The sequence below is a fragment of the Miscanthus floridulus genome, chromosome 5 (assembly GCF_019320115.1).
Source record: "Miscanthus floridulus cultivar M001 chromosome 5, ASM1932011v1, whole genome shotgun sequence".
Taxonomy (NCBI): Eukaryota; Viridiplantae; Streptophyta; class Magnoliopsida; order Poales; family Poaceae; genus Miscanthus; species Miscanthus floridulus.
In genome coordinates this window covers 44,803,466-44,825,950 of record NC_089584.1, presented here as the reverse complement: position 1 = coordinate 44,825,950, position 22,485 = coordinate 44,803,466, and the positions used below count along the sequence as shown (strand labels likewise).

At 45.3% G+C, this 22,485-nt stretch overlaps 1 protein-coding gene across 2 annotated transcripts; it reads left to right on the top strand.

Annotated features, from left to right (window-relative positions):
• The first annotated feature begins 9,695 nt into the window (after positions 1–9,695).
• LOC136452093 (uncharacterized) lies at positions 9,696–11,961 on the top strand. Of its 2 annotated transcripts, none has more exons than XM_066452734.1 (2): positions 9,696–10,000; positions 10,093–11,961. In XM_066452734.1, exon 2 carries the CDS (start codon positions 10,212–10,214, stop codon positions 11,643–11,645), a length of 1,434 nt encoding a protein of 477 aa, XP_066308831.1. In that variant the 5' UTR covers positions 9,696–10,000; positions 10,093–10,211; the 3' UTR covers positions 11,646–11,961. The 2 variants fall into 2 exon arrangements, with proteins under 2 accessions (XP_066308831.1, XP_066308830.1); XM_066452733.1 differs by having other exon boundaries at positions 9,696–10,004.
• The last annotated feature ends 10,524 nt before the right edge of the window (positions 11,962–22,485 follow it).

The window sequence follows — 22,485 nt, the reverse complement described above, 5'->3', positions numbered from 1 at the left end:
AGACAGAGCCTGTACCCAAGGGGTCAGGTGAGATGGAGCCCGTGACCTTGACGTCGAGCGAGATGGAGCCCACACCCAAGGGGTCGGGCGAGACAGAGCCCATGGCCTCGAGGTCGGGCGAGATAGAGCCCATAGCCTTGAGGTCAGGCGAGACGGAGCCCACAACCTTGGGGTTGGGCAAGACCTTTTAATACGTCTCGAGCCATCTAGGGAAGTTAGCATGGGCGCTAACTTCCTTGTGCCATGACTCAAGTGTGGCAGTTCCTCTCTTCAAGTGTGGTAGTGCTGCACCACGCAAAACAGCAAGGGTAATAGTAAAGTGTAGACTGTCTTGGCTATGAATCTGAGGATGCATGTGGTCGTTTGAGCACTTGGTAGCACATATTAGCTTAAGCATTGTGTCCCCCTTTATAGTACGGTGTTTCCTATACTCAAATTCAAAATATAAAAGAATTTGAACCTCCTTTGAGTTTGAAGCCATCTATATTTATAATTGGAGGCTCCTCCATTTCTTGTAGCATCCTCAAATATAAATTATCTGCTTGTCATCTCGATAAATCTCATTAGTTCTCTAATTGCGTGGTCATTATCACCAAAACCCATAATTAGGGCTTGATTGCACTTTCACTTGTCAGGTGCCATGTTCCACTGTCTAGTTAGGGTACTCGATCTCATTTCATTAGAGCTCCGATCGAAGTAGTAAGCCTATAGATTAAGCAAGGTGCTTAGGCTATAGATTACCTGTGGATATGGCTAGGCCTCTAGATAGATTGTGGTAGGTGGCGGCAAGTGGTGACAGCATTGTCTATCCTCAGTATTCCACCATGTTAGGTCTAGTTATTAAATCATGGGGCTCGTGGCAGACCTTGTCTATTTAACTCTCCTAGTTGGTAGGTGAGCTGTGCCCCAAAGTACTAACGCATTTCTCCTAGTCATTTATTTACCCTTTTGTTACTGAAAGATATATCGCTCGCTCTCCCACCTAGTTATCTCTAGTGTAGCTTGTTTAGTAGTTTAGTAGGTAGTTCACACTCAACCACCATTATCGTTTACCTACCTAGGATACACTTAGGCTTTCCTTTAGCAAACCTAACCTAAATATAAGTTCTAGCCTTCTACCTTCCTGTGAGAAAAAAAATAAATTCGACACTCGGTACTCACCGAGCGAAGTGCTATGCAATAGTTTTGTGCGCTTGCAAATTCCTTCACTAGTTGTTTAGAAGTATCAACAGTGGTGTTAGCACATTTGCAAAGGAGAAGGTGTTGGAGTTGATTTGGATCAACTTGAAGAAGAAAAGGAGAAGAAAAGAGCAAGTTTGGGTTATCCGAGGGTTAGAAAATGCAACTGAACTTGTAGCCAATGTGTAGCCTAGCATGGGGGGGTGGCACCGCCGTTCTAGTGTGCACCGCCCCTTAGGGCGGTGGCACCGCCACCCTTGCAACATGCCCAAATCAGCAGTGACACACTTTCGTATTTTGCCCAAATCAGCAATGCCTAGTGACCATGATGGTGTGGCACCACCCTATTTTTCTAAAGAGTGAGGAAACTTGGTTGGGGGCATCACCACCCCTAGGGCGGTGCACTACCCCTATATCCAATGCCTAGCCATTGTAGTTCGATCTTGGGGCACCACCACCCTATGTTCGGTGCCCGCACGTTGCTGTCCGGTGATCGCACATAAATATGCTCCAAGGGGTATAACGGTTCTATTTGGCTTGGGGCTATAAATAGAGGTGGAGCTTAGGCTTGGATAAGGTTGAGCACCTTGGGGATGTGTTTCCCTTGTGTGTGCTTGGTTTGAGAAGCCTCTAACTCACTTGTGCTTGCAAGAGTGCGATCTAATTGCCAGTGAGTGATTCTAGTGCGATTGCATTGTGAGAATGCATCGAGTGGCACTAGGTGATCGAGTTGCAAGCTGGTGGTGCTTGTTACTCTTGGAGGTTGTCACATCCTAAATGGCTTGGTGGTGGTCTCCATTGAAGCACGCAAAGAAGATTGTGCGGTGCTCTGGAGAAGTGATTATGAGCGGTATTGTGCTCGCCCCGCTGGAGCCGTGAAGAGCAACTCTAGTAGAGCATGTCATTGAGCTACCCTCACTTTGGGGTAGGTTCTTGTAGTGCCCAACATGTGGGTTTGGCTATAACACCCTAGGTGTTAGCCTTGCATAACTTGACTTGCATAGCATGAGCATGATCATCAAGCATTCATAAACAAACATTTACAATTGAAACATTGGATTGAAACATATGCAACATTTGCTTGTTATTGCATGTTTCCTTGTACATATGCAAATGATCATGAGTGTAAACATGTACTTGGTGGATGTGAGTCACAAAAACATTTAACAACACATGGGTTAGCAAATAGGACATTGTTCATGAAGGTCACCTTTCATGACCAAACACTTAAGTAAGATTTCATGTGTTAACCTAGATAGCACTATGTGTGACTAATACATGAAATGATTGTATGACCTTGCAACTTGCTTAAACATGTTTAGAGTATCATTATGAACAACCTTGATATTCATGGTTAGGGGTAAATAGGTCACTAAGCCATAGTTTGAAGTGTATCATCATTTAAATGTAACATGTTTGACCAAGTTTGAACTATGTGTTAGAGACCTTGCATGGAGGTGGTCACTAAAGCAAAGTTGTAGTATTTGGCAAGGGGAACAACTTTTATTTTTGGGTCATTGACTGATTTAGCTCCTAACATGCTTGAATTTGGATCACAAGAATCAGCAAAACCAACATTTCAACACTTAGCAATTTTACTAAGTCCTTGTTAACTGAATAGCCTGACAAGCTGACCTTTAGGGTGTTGTAACTTGGTTTTGGCTGTGAATTAGAGCATGATTCCTTAACAAGAATTGGAGCTGGTACTCCGGGCTACAAAAATCATGTAGATCATTTACGCTTTGGAGCCACGGATTAGCGGTTACATCGACTTGAAAACACGCTGTCAGGCCACCGTCGCGCGACTGAATGAGCTGCAACTCCGTCTTAGTGGCCGACCGACGTCAGTCTTTGTGCACCACGTGGTGGCTGGGCACGGCCGTGCATCACCAGCGCCCCACCACGTGTGGCCAAGGCAGGCTAGAGAGCGCCTTAACCTCGCCAGCACTCGCCCGCACTGCCCCACGCACAGCATTTGCATTTTCCCAGCTCCTTCCTCGCCCGCAACGGTAGCCGAGCTCTTCCCCGCCTCCGCCATCGCCCTTGCCGACTACAGCTCGCCCTCGCCGTTCCTACATCCCACTATAGCTTCACCACCACCCCAGCAACCCACTGCATCCCCCCGTGCCGCTGATAGCAACCGGTAAGCTCCAGCGCCGTGCACAGCTCGCCGGAGCCCCGCCGCCGACTCCGTCACCGTGGTCCGGCCGACTCCGACCACCACATACCATGTTAGAGTGAGAAATAGGTCCGCCATAGCTCGTAGATGCTCGTGCGAGCTTGTATTTGCGCTGCCGAGGTCGTTACCGCCGTACCGCTGTCATCCCGCCTCGCCGTGCCGCCATGGCCGCCGTCATCGTCGTTAGCGCCGACGAGAAGGCCAGCCAAGTAGTGCAATCGACGTGTTAGGTCACGGGGATCACGTAGTGAAGATGTCACCGCCGGCGAACTCGCCGTCAGTGAGCTCTGGCCGCGCAACTGTCGCACAGCGCCACTACCCTGTCTCGGTGTCACTGACGCATGGGGTCCTCTATCAGCGGGTCCCACCGGTCAGTGGCAGTTAGAGAGTAGGATAGTTCATTTGATTCAGGGTTTCATGCTGTTTTGCAATATTTAGATCACCAGTTTGGTAGCTTCAAAAATTGTGAAATAAACTTGGTAGTGTCCCTTAAGAAGTGTAGTATTTAGGAAAAATATATTCTTGACACTTACAGTAGAAATTTTGGAAGATTTAAATGGAAGTTTGAAATGTGTTTTTGAATGCATGTAAACTTGTTTATTTTATATCTAGAGTTCCTGTGCTCCAAAAATTATGAAATTTTTGTGGTAAGCTATTCTTGACATGTATGAGCTCTGGTAAAAATTTGAGGATCAGTGCATGTATAGATTTGTAGTTATAGAATTTTCTTTTATAAATAGGTAATCCTTGTATGAATTTTTATAAATTATTTAGGAATCCAATATTCATGAAATTTGTTGGAGGTTATCCTAGTACCATAAGGATGATAAGAAAAATAGGAAATCTATTGCTTGACACTTTTCACTAGGGTTTTCTATTTTTGCTATTGTAAGCCTTTCTGTCTTGTCATTTTTGTATAGGATGTTTTACTGTATAAAATGGCATGAAACTTTTACAGTAGTATTTTGGTAGCATTAGTAAGGCACTGTAAATTTTTGAGAATTTATGAAGTACATCTAGTTTATGTTGGTTATTTAACCTAAGTATCTAAATAAAATAATAAAGGCATTTAAAGAAATAGTTTGGGCTTCACCATTTGGTTTTCTTGAGTGCATTTGGTATGCTTAAACTGTTGGTAGACTTTGTGTTGTAAAAATTTGAATACTTATATAAAGTAGAAGTATTGTTGCTTCATAATGCAAATTGAAATAGATTCCGGACAGATTCTGGAGTTTGATAAGTTGCATGATAAAAATGATGTTTACTGTAAAAAATGGTTAATAACAAAGTTGTAGATAACTTCATCATATGTCTTGTGTTAAAATTTCAGGACCATAGGTCAAACGGTTTAGGAGTTACAGCTGTTTAAAGTTAACATTTCCGAATTTGCTTGCTCTCTGGAAATTCTGGACAGCACTGATATGATTGTCTGTTTTGGCTAAGATGAGTTGTGAATTAGCTTTTGTGAATTAAATAAGAATTTTAGATAATTTTATAAGCTTTCCAGAAAGTCCAGGATCACTGCATTTGGATAATTAGAACTCCAATTATGAGTAAAATAAGTAGCTGCTATTTGTGAAATAGTTGATGAATTGTTGAAGTAGTTAATTGCATAATCAAGAAGAGATATGCACCTACTCAGTAGAACATGATGCACTTGTTAACATATATGCATTCACAATATCTTATGCCATATTCATGCATCTAGGATCGGAGGAAGAAATAACGATGCTGGAATTCAAGGAGGTAGAGGAAGGGGACCAGCAGGAGAATCCTCAAGTCGCAGCTCCCAAAGGCGAGGAGCAGAATCCTAAAGAACTTTCAGAGTGTCCTGACCACCGCCCCACTTTCTTTCTACGAGGCAAGCCCCGGAGCATTTTAAGTCTCCCAGTATTTTACAAATGATTACTTAAGTACTTATGATTGATGCATTAGGTTATAAGAGTTGAATGGAACCACTTGATGCATATAAATTCCTTGTCCAAATATTACACCCTTAACCCTGTGTAGGTCCAGGATTGAACATATGCTTAGCCATGCTCAGACCGATAGAAGTTAGATGATTTCCTATCACCTGCGAGATATAGGTGAATAGCGGAGCACGGTTGGCTATATTTGCTATCGTGGAACAGAACCATGGGGTAAAAGAAAATCAAGGCCAGGCGGAGTCTATGGTAGGTTGACTCATGTGATTCTGTCTACGCTGATTAAGGACCGTACCGTTGTTGGCGCTTCTGACAAGATTGAACGCATGCCTATCACTTAGCTGGCCGGATAACTCGTTTCGACTGCGAAGCCGAGTAGCTCAACTCAGGCCGGGACCCGTTCTGTTGTGCGCTCCTTGCAGGGGGCGAACAGACTTAGCCCAAGGGCAGGCTAAGCCTGAACGTCCTGGCATCTGGTGTCCCAGATTGTGCGGCACAGTACAGACCCGCGAAATGTGTACCTAAGTTGTACCAAAGGTGACCTAAGGCTACCTTCGCGTGGTATGTCTGGGTTTGTGTTAGGAATAAATTCTTTGCTGGTTGAAATCGATTCGAATCGCCGTCTCTCCCGGATAGTGAGAAACTTGGCTAGTCCCAACATCGTAGTAACTGTGTTATGGAACATAATGGTTCGAATGAATATGGAATTACAATACCTGCTATGGTTACTATTGTATGCTTTTAAATTGATATACCACATGTTTGGCATAGGATAGTTGCTAATCTAGAGATGGATAGTTATAATTAACCTGATAAAGGAATCATAATTGTACAACTAAGTCAATTGCTTTTATGCAAAATGTTGTCAAGCTATCTCCACTTATACAGCCTTGCATAATCCTTGGAGTCATTTTATTTCTGGTTTATGATGGGTAAGTCTAGCTGAGTACCTTCTCGTACTCAGGGTTTTATTTCCCATTGTTGCAGATGGCACTGTGTATCATGGTTATTGCAAGAGTTGCTTCTATCCCGCCGTGGATGAGGAGTAAGCCTTGGGCAGGCTTCTTTATTAATCCTTATCTTTGCTTTTGTGGACCGTGATCCTACTTGGCACTGTATCAAACTATGTTGGAAACTTTATTTTCAAACTTAATTTGCTTCCGCCTTTATCTATCAAACTCGGTTTGTAATAACTTTTATTCGTACTCTGATGATGAAAATGTATCTGTGAACTTTATGTAATATGTGGCATGTATGTTGAATCATGTACGATCTTGGTTGTTGTAAATCATTTATCGAGACCCATCGTGGTACTCGACGGACTACCGGGTTTATATGGGTTCAAGTATGACAGTGCGACTGCTTGCGGGCTGCCATTGTATTTGTACTCTTATAAATTGGTCGGTTCTGCGACATTGGCGGGTGATGCCAATTAGCCACCGAACTACCAAGCGAGCGGTCGACACAATGGGGACTAGCCTGGTGGCAACCAAGTGAACCTCGGGATAAAAATCACCATGTCATCATCTTCCCATTGGTTTTCAATCCTCATACACAAGCTTGTATTTACTTTCAGATATATTATGCTTGTATAGTTGCTCTTGTAATTGCTTTGCTTGTGTAGCTTGCTAATTACCTTTTAGCTTGTGTAGCCTAGAAGTTGCTCCCTTGTGTAGCTAGTTTACTTTGATAGTAAATTAGTTGCTCTCTTGCGCGACTAATTGGCTTGAGTAGCCTTGTTAGTCACATTGCTTAGTTTCTGTAGCTAAGTAATTTGCGCTCTCTAATTTGGCTTGTGTAGCCTTGTTAGTGAGCATTGCTAGTGAGCTTAGGAGCTTTGTGCATTTGCTTACTAGTTTGTGTAGGAGTTCCCTTGGTTGCCAAATACTAGTTGCATAGGTTTGTGTGACCTTGCTACTAGAATTATTTAGATGAGCTCTAGCTAGCCCAGCACCTTTGTTGTCTAATTAGGATCTTTTTAAGGTTCTTAATAACTTAGATAGAGGGGTATAGTCTTGACTAGACCTATAGCTTTATTTCCGCATTTATCTCGGTTAGCCGGCGTGTCTAATTTTAGAAAGGACTATTTACCCCCTCCTCTCTAGTCTGCCATCTCGACCCTACACCAGTTCAATAGGCACGAGGCCCTGCCGGCCACTCCATCAACAGGTTCACGCAAATGGCATGACACAAGAAGGCAAGGGACTTCACTAGCTCCAAGGACGAAGGGCTCTAGGGCCCACTCGTTAGCCCCTTAGGCGGGAGCTCCTTCATAACCAAGGAAGCATCAAGAAGGTTCACCCAGGGAAGGTCGCTCTACAGCAGACAGCCCCTGATGGTCAAGGACTAGAACAGTGGCAGTGGCGTCAGTAAGCGTTTGTGACTCTATCAACGTACTCCTCCCTACGCAACAAGGCGAGGTCCATCCACGACGCAACAGAGACCGCTCGCACCCGACGTATATAGACTATAGACTCAAATCTAAACTAACTTGTACCTGACCCCTCCTCGAGATATACGGGAAGGGTCAGCTCCCATAGAGGGGAATCCTGATTTCAAGAGAGAGAGAGAGAGAGAGAGAGAGAGAGCACTCGAGCAAAGAGAAGTGAGTGATCCCCAAGCAAAACTAGCTAGAGAAGGTTGGTTTCTTACTCGCTAAGTAAGAACACCGACCAATCCGTAGGATAGCACCGAGCAATCCCCTACTAAACTCTTGATCATTGTAATCGTTGTTTCGGCTCCTTAACACAAAGAACACTACACTACTGGAGTCCGAGATAGACTTAGACTTGACATGGATTGGACCTCCAACTTGACTTGGACGTCCATGCTGGCCTCCTAAGGTGGTGGCCAAGGAGGGGGACGTCCAAGGACTTCTTTGGTGTGTTCTCCATCTCCTTGAGGTGTGCTCAAACTTGGACTAGGGTCCCAAGGGGTCAAGGGTGAACATCAAGCCCATGACGTCGACATAGCTCTCGGCAAAAAACAAAGGCAACTTATCGTGATGGTTTGGAGGCCTTGCCGATGTGATCTTTAGGTCAAACCAGATCCATTGGAAAAGCTTATCATCAAGTGCTCATGGACCTCAAACTCACTCCAGATGGAGAAGTTATATGGGGTGTTTGGGACTGCTCCCCTCCTGTTTTTCCAGCTTCGCTCCAGCTCCGCGTTGCCAAACATCTCCAGCTACAGGAACTCCGCTCCAAGAAAAAGGTGGAGTTGGGGGCCAACTCCACCTTTTTTCTGAAGCACCTAGGGGGTACTCTAGTTTTTGGAGTTTTATACTGCCCCATGGAGTCAAGAAATAATTATCCACATTTACAACTCTCTAATCACCGGTTCCCCTCTCTTCAACTCCCGTACGGACGAGCGAGAAAAAAGGCGACTTTTTCTTCTCTGCGCCGGCCTCCTACGCTGGCTGGCCCTCTCCTGCCTCGGCCGGCCAGTGGCCAGGCACCGGGCCGCGCTGCGGTGCCTCCTGGTGGCCGTGGCACCAACGGCCAAGCCCCTAGTTGTTACGCCTAGTGCACCTGCAGGAAAATGGCCTGGTGTAGCTGCTGATCCGAAAAAGAAGGCTAGGTCAACCACTACACTTGTTATTCAAGATGTAATCACAAAGATGTCTTATATATACTGCTATTTCTTTTATGCCTCGTTCGGCTTACACCATATTCGGTTTGTTCAGCTTGTTTTTTCAGCCGAAACAGTGTTTTTCTCTCACAACAATTCAGCCAGAATAGTATTTTTCAGCCAATTTCAACCAAGATTCAGACCGACGAACGGGGCTATGGACTTTGTTAATTTTTCTATCATTTGTTTTCTATTTTTTTTAGAAAATATCGAGTGCAATTTCAATCAGGACATAGTGGACCATTTGCATGGAAACAATCAATTTATGGAGCTGGAGCCAGCCTGTGTGCCAAATAGTACCACTTGCTCCACAAACTCCACGGTGAAGCTGCTCCATGGTGGAGTTTGTTGAGCGGAGCAGTCCTAAACAGTCCCATAGTCTTTCCAATGAAACACTACGGGGTTACCGACGAACTCAAAGTTCAAATTTGATGAACTTGTACTTTGAGATTGATCTTGTTCTTGTCATATCTATTCTCTATCATCATCACCATTGTTCCTAATCATATTTGAAACACCAATATTAGGTAGCAACTAATTCTTAGTTTTATCATTATACAAATATAGGGTGAGCTCACCTTACTCAAGATGTTATGTCCTTATCATCAATTGGCTTATCTCTTTCATATGTGACACTTTTGTGGTGTTTTGACTATCCATGTATCCAAAAATATTGTCCAAATCATATCGCCTTACAATTTTGATGTTCTTTTAATCCTTTCTTGAAAAAAATGACCTGAGTCCCCGTTTTGCCCCTGAGTTACGTCCGTGAGTCCATCCCCGCCCCGCACCGCCAGCGCCCGCTGAGTCTGTCCTATCGAGTCTCCTCTCGTTCTGGCCGGCCGGAGCGCCCGCCCCGCCCTCCAGCCCAGCCCCAGCGGCGACGCCGCGCCGCCCACAGCCCACAGCCCCAGCGCCCGCCGCCCAGCCCCGGCGCCGCCTCCAGCCTTGAGCGCGGAGAGGAGTGAGCGGGCCTCCGGGGCGAGCGCCACGCGCAGACGGCGGTTGAGGAGCCTGTGAAAACCCCGGTCCTCCTTCAAGATCCTAGTGGGTTGCGCCCGGCGCCGCGAAATTTCTTGATGTCTATGTAGGTTCGTCCTAAAGATTCGATTTTGTTGGCCCTTTTGATCCGACGCAGATCCGTACGGTCCTCGGCTGATTCTGCAATTCCGGCGGCAGGAGGCTTGCTCTTGCTGCTTTTGGATTGGTGTCTCTCCCATGGGGTCTTGCAGGTGTAGGAGGGTGTATTCCGTCTGATTAATCTGCGGAGAGCAAGCGGGTGCTGCGGCTGCGCGAGCATGGCGGGCGAGGAGGCTCCGGAGGGCAGCGGGACCAGGAGGCGCATGGATCTAAACCTGTATCTTGGCCTCCCTCCATTGCCGCGGCCTCCAGTCTGGCTGGACACAAGAATGATTTCCCCGACGTTGATGTCCCACTCGACTGGTGCTGCGCTGGAAGCCCCAAGAACGGGCGAGCCTGAGGAATCGCTCGCCCCGGCGGCGGCGGCCTATTCGCCGTCCAATGCGCTTTCTACCCCGGAGGAGCACCCAATGCTTGATCCCATAGTTTATTCCTGGCTCGACGGCAACAGTACCGATGGTGAAGAGGACACTGATGCTCCTGAGCCAGGGCCAGTCGATGGTGCCAATGTCTCTAGGTCGCAACTTCTGGTAGCTGCCACTGGGTTGGAAGGGGATGATCTTCCTGTAGTAAGGTTTGTGCGCCCTAGTCGGGTGGCTGCTGATGGAATGGAGATGATGAACACAAGTATACCTCGGCGTTCCAGTCAAGGGGCTGCTGCAATTGAGGCCGGGACTCCTGAGCTCCTCTTTCAGAGGGTGATACAGATTAGCCAGCAGCACAGCATTGTGAGGCCAGCATCAGCGAACCGCAGTCAAGGGGCAGCTAGTACAGATGCGGATAGGCTTGTCTGGGCAATCCAGCGCACTCATAACTCTTTAGAAGCAGCAAGGCGGCAAAAGCTAGATGGCGACAAGGTGTGTGGAAACGGTGCTGCTAAGAAGGATGGGTCCTGTGACTGCAACTCCAGCTTTGAGTGTAATATCTGTCTTGACCCAGCTAAAGAGCCTGTGGTTACACCCTGCGGTCACCTCTTCTGTTGGCCATGCTTGTACCAGTGGCTTCATGCACATTCACCCCACTCTGAGTGCCCTGTATGCAAGGGTGAGGTGCTAGAAGTGAATGTCACTCCGATATATGGAAGAGGTGGTGAAGAAGGGGATTCCACCAACCCTGACTTGCCACCCAGGCCACGAGCAAACAGAAGGGAGAGCCTGAGGCAACAGCTGCAAATGGCAGACACAAGAGGAATTGCAACAGTGATGAGGCAGTTGATACAAAACCAGGGTATAGTTAGAGGCCTCCCAAGCCCAACAGGGATCGAAATGAATGTGGTTCCTGCAGGCCGGCAAAGGGCTAGGGCTCGGAGGCAGCAAAGGCAGGATAATAATGCATCACCTTCCATACATGTTGTAGCGCAGAATATGGGCAATGTTGCCTCTGAGAGCAGCAATCAAATCCAGTTGCCACATTCTAATGGTGACAATGCTGCACAGATGGTTCTTGCAGCTGCTCCTCAGCAGTCATCATCTGTCGAACAGCTGTCAACTTCTAGCACCACAGCTGTTATAGTGGGCGAGCCTGGGTCAAGTAGGCGGTCAAGGCCTTCGGAGTCCCCAACCATAAGAAGAACAAGGAGGAGGCCGCAGTAGGTACCAGAGTGTTGTCACTCCCTTCAATAAAACCTACAGACCATGCCCCAGTGTTAGTTATTACCATGATTAGCTCCAATAACATCTCAAGGTTAATAATGTAGGAATGTATATGCCATCACTCGTTCCCACCTTTCTCTTACATACCATGTATCATGTATGTCGCTTCATCATGGAGTCGAAATGTCAGTTCCAGTATCTATGATAATCTTGATCTACTGTATACTCAGAATGTATTTTCTGATTTAGTCTCTGTTTCTGGTATGATATGTCATTATAACTTCCCTGATGTGGGCATTCCTGAGTTTTCAACATAGTTATTTATCATTGCAAGCGTGGGAGGAGGTGTATTTGGGTGTGTATTCATGGGCATTTTGCCAGATGGTCGCCCAGTCGCCGTCAAGAAGCTGAAGATTGGGAATGGGCAAGGTGAGTGTGCGTTCAAGGCTGAGGTCGATACTTTCAGCAGAAGTACATCATAGGCATTTGGTTTCACTAGTAGGCTATTGCATTGCAGATGGCCAGCGAATGCTTGTTTATGATTTTGTTCCCAACAACACGCTTTGTTACCACCTCCATGATGAGAACAGTTTTCTTTCAGTTATATTATTTTCTAACTTTTATTTAATGCCAGCTTCATGAGAACATTTTAATTATTCATCGCTTATATGATCATTGACTTGACCACTCAAAACTGCAGTAAGTGAAGCAGCACTGGATTGTTGGACAAGGTTAAGATTGCAACTGCAACAGCCTGGGGGATTGGTTGCCTCCATGAAGACTGTAATATTCTAACTAAATTATTCTTCAGTGATATACTCTATTGAAACTATCCAGGTTTCTGATTTTGGACTTAAAAGGTTAGCGGCTGCTTCCAATACACACATGTCACCACACGTATAACGGGGACATTTGGGTAAGTACTAAGTAATGAAGCAAATCCGCACCATCTTGCAATTTTCAGAGTTTATTGGTTAATCTATGCCCAACATCTAGTCTAATTTAGAACTGTCGGGTATCAGTATTAGGGATACCTAGAAGAAGGAAGCTGGTGGCCGCGAACGCTAACTCGTCCTGATGGTCAAGAGCGTATTTTGGTCTCGCCCGACCCTGATGGTACGGGCCCCATCTCGCCCGACCCCGAGGGTGCGGGCTCCGTATCGTCCGACCCCGAGGGCGTGGGCTCCGTCTCGCCCGTTCCCGAGATTCCAGCTCTTCGTCCGACCCCGAGGGCGTAGGCTCCGTAGCGGGACGCTCCATCGGCCTCGACGCAACCGTCGAGGCCCTCGAAGAGCTATAGCTGCACGCCCCGGAGGCCCGTGCCCCCGGGAGCGACCAGCTCCTCGACTTCGATTACGGGAGGCTAGAGCGCCAACTCGATGCCTTCCTAGGACCTCGACCATCCTAGGAGGACTTGCGCTGCGTCACCTTATCGTTCGCCGACATCATGACGCAGCTTGCCGGAGGGGAACCGCTCTCACCGGAATACCTCACCCGGAGTGCCCCGACAGCATTCCCGTTCGGTTTGCGCAACGCCGCAAGGACCATTGGTCACCTCGCAGCACAACGCATGCACCTGTCCCCCACGGATGACAAATTCGTGGGCACCTGTCCCCCATGACCTTCTCACGGGAGATTCAGAAATGATCTCCGACTCTGACTCCAACAGGGGAAGCCATCACCCCTCACTAGAATGCTTCATGGCAGGCACCCACGAGGGACGTGTCGAAAGCATGCACGAGGGAGAGGCTACTCCTACGGATGACCTTGATGATGAGGTTGAGGGAGATGCAGGGGCCCCGCCTCGCCTGCGGGTAGAGCAGCTGAGGGCACGACACAAGGATATCAAGGATGCGTGACTCCAGCTGGAGTAGGAGCATGTGGAGCTCGACCGCGAGATCGAACGCCACGGAGACGATGGCCGTGCACGCACCATCGCCCACAACGTAAACTAGAGGATCATCGAGGACGACGGAAGCCTCCCGCACTTTGCCCGGGCAAGCCAGAACATAGCTGACACGGCGGCCTTGATGTAACACCTCGGGTGTTTAAATATTAAAATCTGACATGTCATCATATGCATTGCAAAGCATTTGGCATTTGGTGAAAACTTTGAGATGCATACACTAAAACGAGTTTATATTCATGTGGTATGTGTTGAATTGTATTGTTTGACTTAAATTCAAAGTTTGTTTTTGGAGTTTTTCAAGTTGTTTAGAAAAAAATTTGAGAGTAATTTGTGAATTTTGGCGAATGGCAATTTTGTAATTTCTGTGAACAGTGTTCACCGCCTAAGCTACATTGCCGTCGGACCTTCTTCGGCGTTCCAGGCGCGTCGTGGCTGTCCTTGATGTCGCGCTGGCGCGGTGAAGGCCACAGCGCAGCTTCCTTGAGCTTCTGCGCCGCGCTATAAGTACCAAGACGCAGTCGTCGTCGTTTTTCTTTTTCCTTTGTTTTCACCACCGCCGTTGCCATCTCGGTAAAGGCCATCCTAGTTCCATCTTTTCCTTGCGAATCCAGCCAGCTAACATTGGTCGCCGGAAATTGCCAAGAATCCGCTGTCCACGTCTTTCTTCCTCGCGGTCGGCAACTTCATCTCCGTGGGCGTGTCATTGTGGTCAGAGCCCTCCGGTGAGCCGTTGTCCGTAATCAGTGTACTTACGGCTTCGTTTCGATGCTGTAGTACTTAATCTGTTGTTGTTTACTCATTTTGATCACTGCAGTCGCCGGTTCTCCCTCACCGACGATCTTTGCTCCGCCGTGATCACCGTAGTCGTTGTCACGCATCTCCGTTGCTCCTCCGACCCTGCTCGTTGCTCAGTCATGTTCGGGGTGAGGTGCTGAACCCTTCTGTGCTTAGTGTTTAACCTCTATCGTGCTTGTGTCACCAGTGTAGTGCGGTCGTGCCATCGTGCCGCCATGGTCATCGCTGTTCTCGGTCCAGTATGGAATTGGAGTGGTGTATCAGCTAATGTAGTGGTCGGATAGTTCACCATAGTGGTCGGATAGTTCACCGTAGTGGTCGGATAGTTCACCGTAGTGGTCGGATAGTTTACCATAGTGGTCGGATAGTTCACCGTAGTGGTCGGATAGTTCACCGTAGTGGTCGGATAGTTTACCGTAGTGGTCGGAAAGTTCACTGTAGTGGTCGGATAATTCACCGTAGTGGTCGGATAGTTCACCGTAGTGATCGGATAGTTCACCGTAGTGATCGGATAATTCACCGTAGTGGTCGGAAAGTTCACTGTAGTGGTCGGATAGTTCACCGTAGTGGTCGGATAGTTCACCGTAGTGATCGGATAGTTCACCGTAGTGATCGGATAGTTCACCGTAGTGGTCGGATAGTTCACCAAAGTGATCGGTGCTGGCGTGGTCACATCAGTTACGAATATGGGTTGGTTAGTTTGGTTTGTAACTGTACTGCGAAGGAAAATTGTATCCAATTTATTAATTTTTGCATCCATCATCGAGCATCATGTTTCATATTCCGCATCATGTTAAACATGGCAGTGTTACTACGTGTAGTAAACGAAGGTGAACACGTGGTAGTTAATCAAGTTGCGGAGGAGGTTGATCTGTCTGTTGAGGTCGGATCGAATACTTGTGTGACGCCGCAGGAACCAGACTTTTCCGTCAACGAAGGCAAGCCCCGGATGCATACAACCCTACCTTGTGTTTTACAAATTAATTTTGCTTTTGCTTTCCGTTACTGCATTAAGTGATTAGGAGTTAAGTAAGAGCCTAATTGGTGCATTACCATCCTTGTTATTCCATATTTACCATATTACCAGTTTTTAAACTCGTATATGCCTAGTTTTGCTTAGCTATGCGTAGAACGATGAAAGTCGGGTGATTACCTGCCACCTGCAAGTTTTAAATGGAACATCGGTTAATTATGTTAGCATGTGATATGGGAATATGGAGTAATAAATCTAGACCGGGCGGACTCGGTGTGAGTGAGCCACAAGACATGGAGGTCTTGTGAGCGGGTTCTTTCCGCCTGTGTCGATTAAGGCACGTCCGTTGTTGAATTGCATGAGGTGAGAATTTGTAGTACTAACCACATACTCCGGTAAGCCTGAACTTGGCAATTCTATTACGAGAATGGCTACTCACGCACTGGGAGTGGAGAGATGGCGGGAATAGCGTGTACCCACGTGGCCATGGGCTGGAATGGTGGAGTACTGTATTCTCGGGTGGCGCGGACCCGTTCTTGCTTTAGAGGATCCGAGGGTAGGTTGATATATGTGAGTCGGGGACCTGCATATGTCGTGTGGTCTGGAAGTCCCAGCTGGGTTTATAATCGGTTCGAATCGTCGTTGCTCCTCGGTTATGGAGACTCAACTCACTGTTCATCATCGTAGTACTAATAACTGGAACTCAAATAAGGCTTGTGAAGGTGTTGGATATGAAGTTTCATGATCTCATCATGGATCGTGTCAGCTTTGTATATGATTTTATGAAGCTTTCTATATAAAGAATTTTGTTAAAGAGCTTTTACGCAAAAGAACTTTGATTATTGTTAAAGCCATACCTTGAATCCTATAAACCTGCATTCCTGAGTTCTATCAGTTTTATTTCGGTTAAGTCTTGTTGAGTACTTTTGTACTCAGGGTTCGTTGACCCTTGTTGCAGGTGAGCCTCATGAGCAGATCTGTTTTGGATCGTGCTGCATGACAGTTGTACCTTGTGATGACGATGAGAAGTAAATGTGTGGCCCTTGGGCAGGGCAATCTCCTTGTGTGTTTTGTGTTATATTATAATGCCACTCCACTATTTCGTTTTGTAATAATCATCGAACCTAGTTGCGAGGTTTGAAACTACTGTTTTGTAAATTATGTTATTGTAAGACTTCCGCTGTTGTTTTTACTCTGGTGTAGATAATTGAATAAATGTTGTAATACTACAATGACTCTGTAACGTGATCCTGCTCGGAAATCGTGGATGATTCGGGGTTCCCCGAGGACACCCGACAGTCTTTTTAAGTTAATGGAAACATATGCATAAATGTCAAAGGTCGTCGGATAGTGACAGGTGCATGTGGGCCCTATAACTTAGGAGGTTCTGCCACAGAATGGTATCGGAGCGATCGTTACAAGGTTTTTGTTGTATTGTTTTACAAAAACTTCAAAAGGATTTGGATGACTAAATTTAACTTGATAATTTGGTCCAAATTGCTTCTGACTTATCTTGTTTCTTTCTCACCATTCCTTATTTGATTAAAAGGGTCTTGTGTGGTGGAGTAGTAATCTTACTATGCCCTATATAAAAATAAATGTTGTTTATGTGCATTATAAACTTTGATGGTTTTGTTCGTAAGAACGATTCATGCATCATTATTAATTCACTCGTTACTTCCTTCACCTCTTAGTCTGGAGTTGAGTAGTGAGACTAGTTTGAGTAATGTAATCCATCATAGCTGCTCTTTAGACTTTGATCAAATGGTCTTACTTGGATTAAATTGGTTTCCTACAGTATGGCTCGTGCCAAGATGACGCCCCGTAAGTCCACTGGACCCAAAGGAGTTCCTCGTCACCAACTTGCCTCTAGAAATGATGGTGCTAGCAGTAGCAGTTCTAGGCCAGATCCCCAAGCAGAGATACAGAGGATTTCTGCAGAATTAGCACAAGCTACTAGAGATAGGGCTTTGGATGCTATACAATTAGGAGAATTACAGGATCAATTGAGGCGTCTCACCACCGCACACAGGAACTGCGAAAGCATGTTAGTTCGTACGGTGGAGGGACGAAATGAGGCTTGGCATAGGGAAAATGTAGCTAGAGCTAGAACTCATGAGCTAGAATTCTATGTAGAAGATTTAGAAGAACATAATACCTATCTACATGAGGAAGTTCATAGGCTTAGCAATCTACTAAACCCGAATCATGAGCCTCAAGCTGATGCCATGGACCCCGGTGTCATCCTTGCCGATGATAACGAATCGGAAGAGGAAGAAGAAGAAGATCCTGAAGAATTAGTAATGATCAATGAAAGTGATGATGAAGGTGGTAATAATTCCGGAATGGATACCGAGCCTGAAGTTTGAAGTAATCACGGAAAAGAGTAGAGTTGTATAATAGTTAGTTATAGTTAAGTTATGTATCTTGTTTTGGTACTTACAGGTTCTGGTGTTTATAGTAGTAAACCCTATGTAATGTGTCTGGAGTAAGCTTTTGTGCAATTCAATAAAGGCTTGTGAATAAAGTTTGGTTGGTTATGAGCAGATGCGTCGTACACGGGGATCGCATATTCCTGGTACTTCACAAGATGATGATGATATCCCTAACCCGCCACCGATGCCGACCAATCTGGCTGATGCTATCGCTGCATTAGTCAATGTGACTGTGGAAAATTCTCGTTTGCTTCATGAGATGGCTCAAAGTAATCAGAATCAGATGCATGGAAACCGTGGCCGCAATTATAACAGGCATGAGGCTACCTATGTGGATTTCACGGATACAAAACCCCCGGTGTTCACCAAGGCAGATGAACCACTGGAGGCTGATGACTGGCTTAGGACCATGGAGCAGAAATTTGATCTTATTCACTGCACAGAGTTTCAGAAACCGGTGTTTGCTGCCCAGCAACTTAGAGGTGCAGCTGGTGCTTGGTATGCAAATCTGATGGCCATGCAACCCGCAGGCATTCCGTTAACTTGGACAGAATTTCGCACTGCTTTCAGATCCCATTATATCCCGGAAGGAGTGATGGCTATGAAGCTGGATGAATTCCTTGCTTTGAAGCAAGGAGATCAAACCGTAATGCAGTATGTGGGAAGATTTAATCATCTATCGCAGTATGCATCTGAACATGTCAATACGGATGCCAAGAAAAAGAAATGGTTCATAAGAGGTTTGAATACCAAACTGCAGACAATGATGATAGCCTGTACGAATATCACTTATCATGAGGCAGTAAATATTGCAATTGCTTCAGAGGCAAAGTATCGGCAGCATAAGGAGCTCAAGAAGAAAAAGAATGTGCCGTCTGGACCTTTTGGTGGAAACCAAAAGAGGCAGAGAGTGATTTATCATCCCGTAAACCATTATCGTCCTCCTTATTGTCCGCCGCAGTTCCAAGCCGGGCAACAGTCAAATGTCCGTCCTGCTATAACCTATCCGAACTCACAGTCAACCAATGCTCCTGGTGGCAATGCTCCAACATCCCAGGGTCACAACTATCCGTGTTACAATTGTGGAAGGACTGGTCATTTCTCCAGGGAATGTCCATATCCTAGGCAGGCTAATCAAAATTATCAGAAGGCCCCTGCCAATCAACAACAGGGTCAAGCACCAAACAAGAACCACAATCAGAATGCTTAGAAGGGCAAAGATGAGAGGAAGACAGGAAGGGTTTTCTATATTCAAGCCGGGGAAATTCCTGAAGGAGAGCCAGTGATGATGGGTATGTTTCCTGTCGCCAATCACCCTGCAGTTATACTTTTTGATTCTGGCGCATCGCATTCATTCATCAATAGAACATTTGTCATGAAGTATGAAATTTCAATTGGGGCAACAAAGGAAAGTTTCTTTATACAGTCGCCCGGGGGACGTCTGTGTACTAAGGAAATGGTATACCAGGTACCCATAAACCTAGGTGGGCATATTTTTCCCACTACCATGATTATCCTTAAGGATCAGGATATAGATGTAATCTTGGGAATGAATTGGATGTATCAGCATAAGGCTGTTATAGATATTTTGAATAGGACCTTAAGAGTAAGTTTGCCTGATAGTAATTCTCAACTTCTCATCCAACTTCCAACCCTAAGAAGGTCAGTGGGCAAGATTTGTGCAACTGCTGTCAAAGAGATTAGAGATATTCCGGTAGTGTGTGAATTTCCGGATGTGTTTCCTGACGATTTACCCGGTCTACCACCTGATAGGGATGTACAGTTCAATATAGAGTTACAACCTGGAACAGCTCCGATTTCTCGGAGAGCTTATAGGATGCCACCTAAGGAATTGGCCGAGTTGAAGACTCAGTTACAAGAATTGATTGAGAAATGGTTTATCCAACCTAGTTCTTCACCTTGGGGATGTCCGGCAATTTTTGTGAAAAAGAAAGATGAGACCCTGAGGTTATGTGTTGACTATCGTCCGTTGAATGAAGTGACCATCAAAAATAAGTATCCATTACCTCGGATAGATTTGCTTTTTGATTAGTTGGCCGGAGCCAAAGTTTTCTCCAAGATAGATTTGAGATCAGGGTATCACCAAATTAAGATAAAGCCTGAAGATATTCCCAAAACGGCATTTACCACAAGATACGGATTATATGAATACTTGGTGATGTCTTTTGGTTTGACAAATGCTCCCGCTCATTTCATGTATCTGATGAATTCAGTATTCATGCCTGAACTAGACAAGTTTGTAGTGGTATTTATAGATGATATACTAGTATATTCCAAGAATAAGAAAGAACATGCGGAACACCTCAGAATTGTTCTGACTCGTTTGAGAGAACATCAATTGTATGCCAAGTTCAGCAAGTGTGATTTTTGGCTTAAGGAAGTGCAATTTCTTGGACATGTCTTGTCAGCCGAAGGAGTTGCAGTTGATCTCGACAAAGTGAGGGATGTGCTTGATTGGAAACCGCCAACCACAGTTCATCAAGTTCGGAGTTTTCTTGGATTGGCGGGGTATTACCGTCGGTTTATTCCAGAATTCTCTAAAGTATCAAAACCTATAACTGAATTGTTGAAGAACCAAGTCAAGTTTGTCTGGTCATCAGATTGTGAAGAGGCTTTCCAGACTTTGAAAAGACTGTTGACTACTGCACCAGTGTTAGCTCAACCTGATATCGAGAAGCCGTTTGATGTTTATTGTGATGCTTCAGGTATTGGTATTGGATGTGTGTTGATGCAAGAAGGCCGAGTCATTGCCTATGCATCTAGGCAACTTAAGCAACATGAAGAACACTATCCGACCCATGACTTGGAGTTAGCAGCTGTGGTTCATGCTCTAAAGATTTGGCGACATTACCTGCTTGGTAATACGTGCCATATTTACACCAATCACAAAAGCTTAAAGTATATCTTCACTCAGTCAGAATTAAATATGCGACAAAGAAGATGGTTAGAACTGATTAAGGATTATGATTTGGAAGTACATTATCACCCGGGTAAAGCAAATGTGGTTGCAGATGCCCTTAGTCGCAAAAGTTATTGCAATTGTCTGACAGTGAGAACAATGGGTTTGAATTTATGCCAAGAAATGGAGAAGTTGAATGTAGAAGTAATTCAACAAGGAAGTTTGACCAACATAATTGTTGAAGCTACTATTCGAGATCAAGTTATTGCTGCTCAAAAGGAAAACAAGGGTATCTCCCATATCAAGGAAAGAGTCAGGGATGGAAAAGCAGAATGTTTTAGTATAGATGATGAAGATGTGTTATGGTTCAAGGATCGCCTGGTGGTACCAAAAGTTCCTGAGTTGCGGCAGTCAATTCTAGATGAGGCACATGCTACTAGGTTATCTATCCATCCGGGAAGCAACAAGATGTACCATGATTTGAAGCAAAGATTCTGGTGGACTAAAATGAAAATAGAGATTGCTAGATATATAGCGAAGTGTGATACCTGTCAAAAGGTGAAAGCTATACATTTGAGGTCTGCTGGTGAATTACAACCGTTACCTATTCCCTCTTGGAAGTGGGAGGACATCAGTATGGATTTTATTGTTGGTCTACCCAAGACATCAAAGGGATTTGACTCAGTATGGGTTATTGTAGATCGACTCACTAAGTCAGCACATTTTCTTCCAGTCAAGACCATATATCCTACGATTCAATATGCTAAGATGTATTTGGCAAGAATCATGAGTCTCCATGGAGTACCCAAGACTATAGTGTCAGATAGGGGTACACAATTTGTCTCCAGCTTTTGGAAACACTTACATGCTTCGTTAGGTACCAAACTTCTATATAGTACAGCTTATCATCCGTAGACTGATGGGCAGACTGAAAGAGTCAATCAAGTACTTGAAGACATGTTAAGATGTTGTGTCCTTAACTATTCCAATAAGTGGGATGAGTGCTTACCTTTGGCCGAGTTCTCATACAACAATAGTTATCAGGAAAGCATTAGAATGGCTCCATTTGAAGCACTCTATGGTCGTAGATGCAGAACATCATTGAGTTGGTCTGAGCCAGGAGAGAGAAGATTCTTTGGAGTTGACCTTGTGAAAGAAACAGAAGACAAGGTTAGGCAAATACAGAATAATCTGAAGATAGCTCAGTCCCGCCAAAAGAGTTATGCGGATAGACGACGGAGACCATTGGTATTCAACAAAGGAGATTTTGTATATCTGAAAGTATCACCAATGAAGGGAGTTAACCGTTTTGGTGTTAAAGGAAAGTTGGCACCCCGATACATTGGGCCGTATCAAATTTTGAAGAGGTATGGAAAAGTGGCATATCGCTTGAAATTACCTAAACATCTCATAGCTGTGCATAATGTGTTCCATGTTTCTCAATTAAAGAAGTGTCTCCGAGTGTCTGAACAGAATGTTGAAGTTGAAGGAGTGGAACTAGAGCCGGATCTAACTTATTCCGAATATCCTGTCCGAGTGTTAGATCAGAAAAATCGTGTTACTCGAAGACGGACAATCAAGTTCTATAAAATACAATGGAATCAACATTCAGAAGAGGAAGCTACCTGGGAATCAGAAGATTACTTGTTAGAAAAGTTTCCAGAGTTTCTAGCGTCAATATAGAATAGAATAATGTTAGTTGAGTTCGGTTGTACAAGTTGTGTTTTGTATAGGGACCTCAGCAGTTTTATGGACAGATTTGGTATGTGTTCTCACGACACCTTTCCTTTTCCATTACTTACTCTATG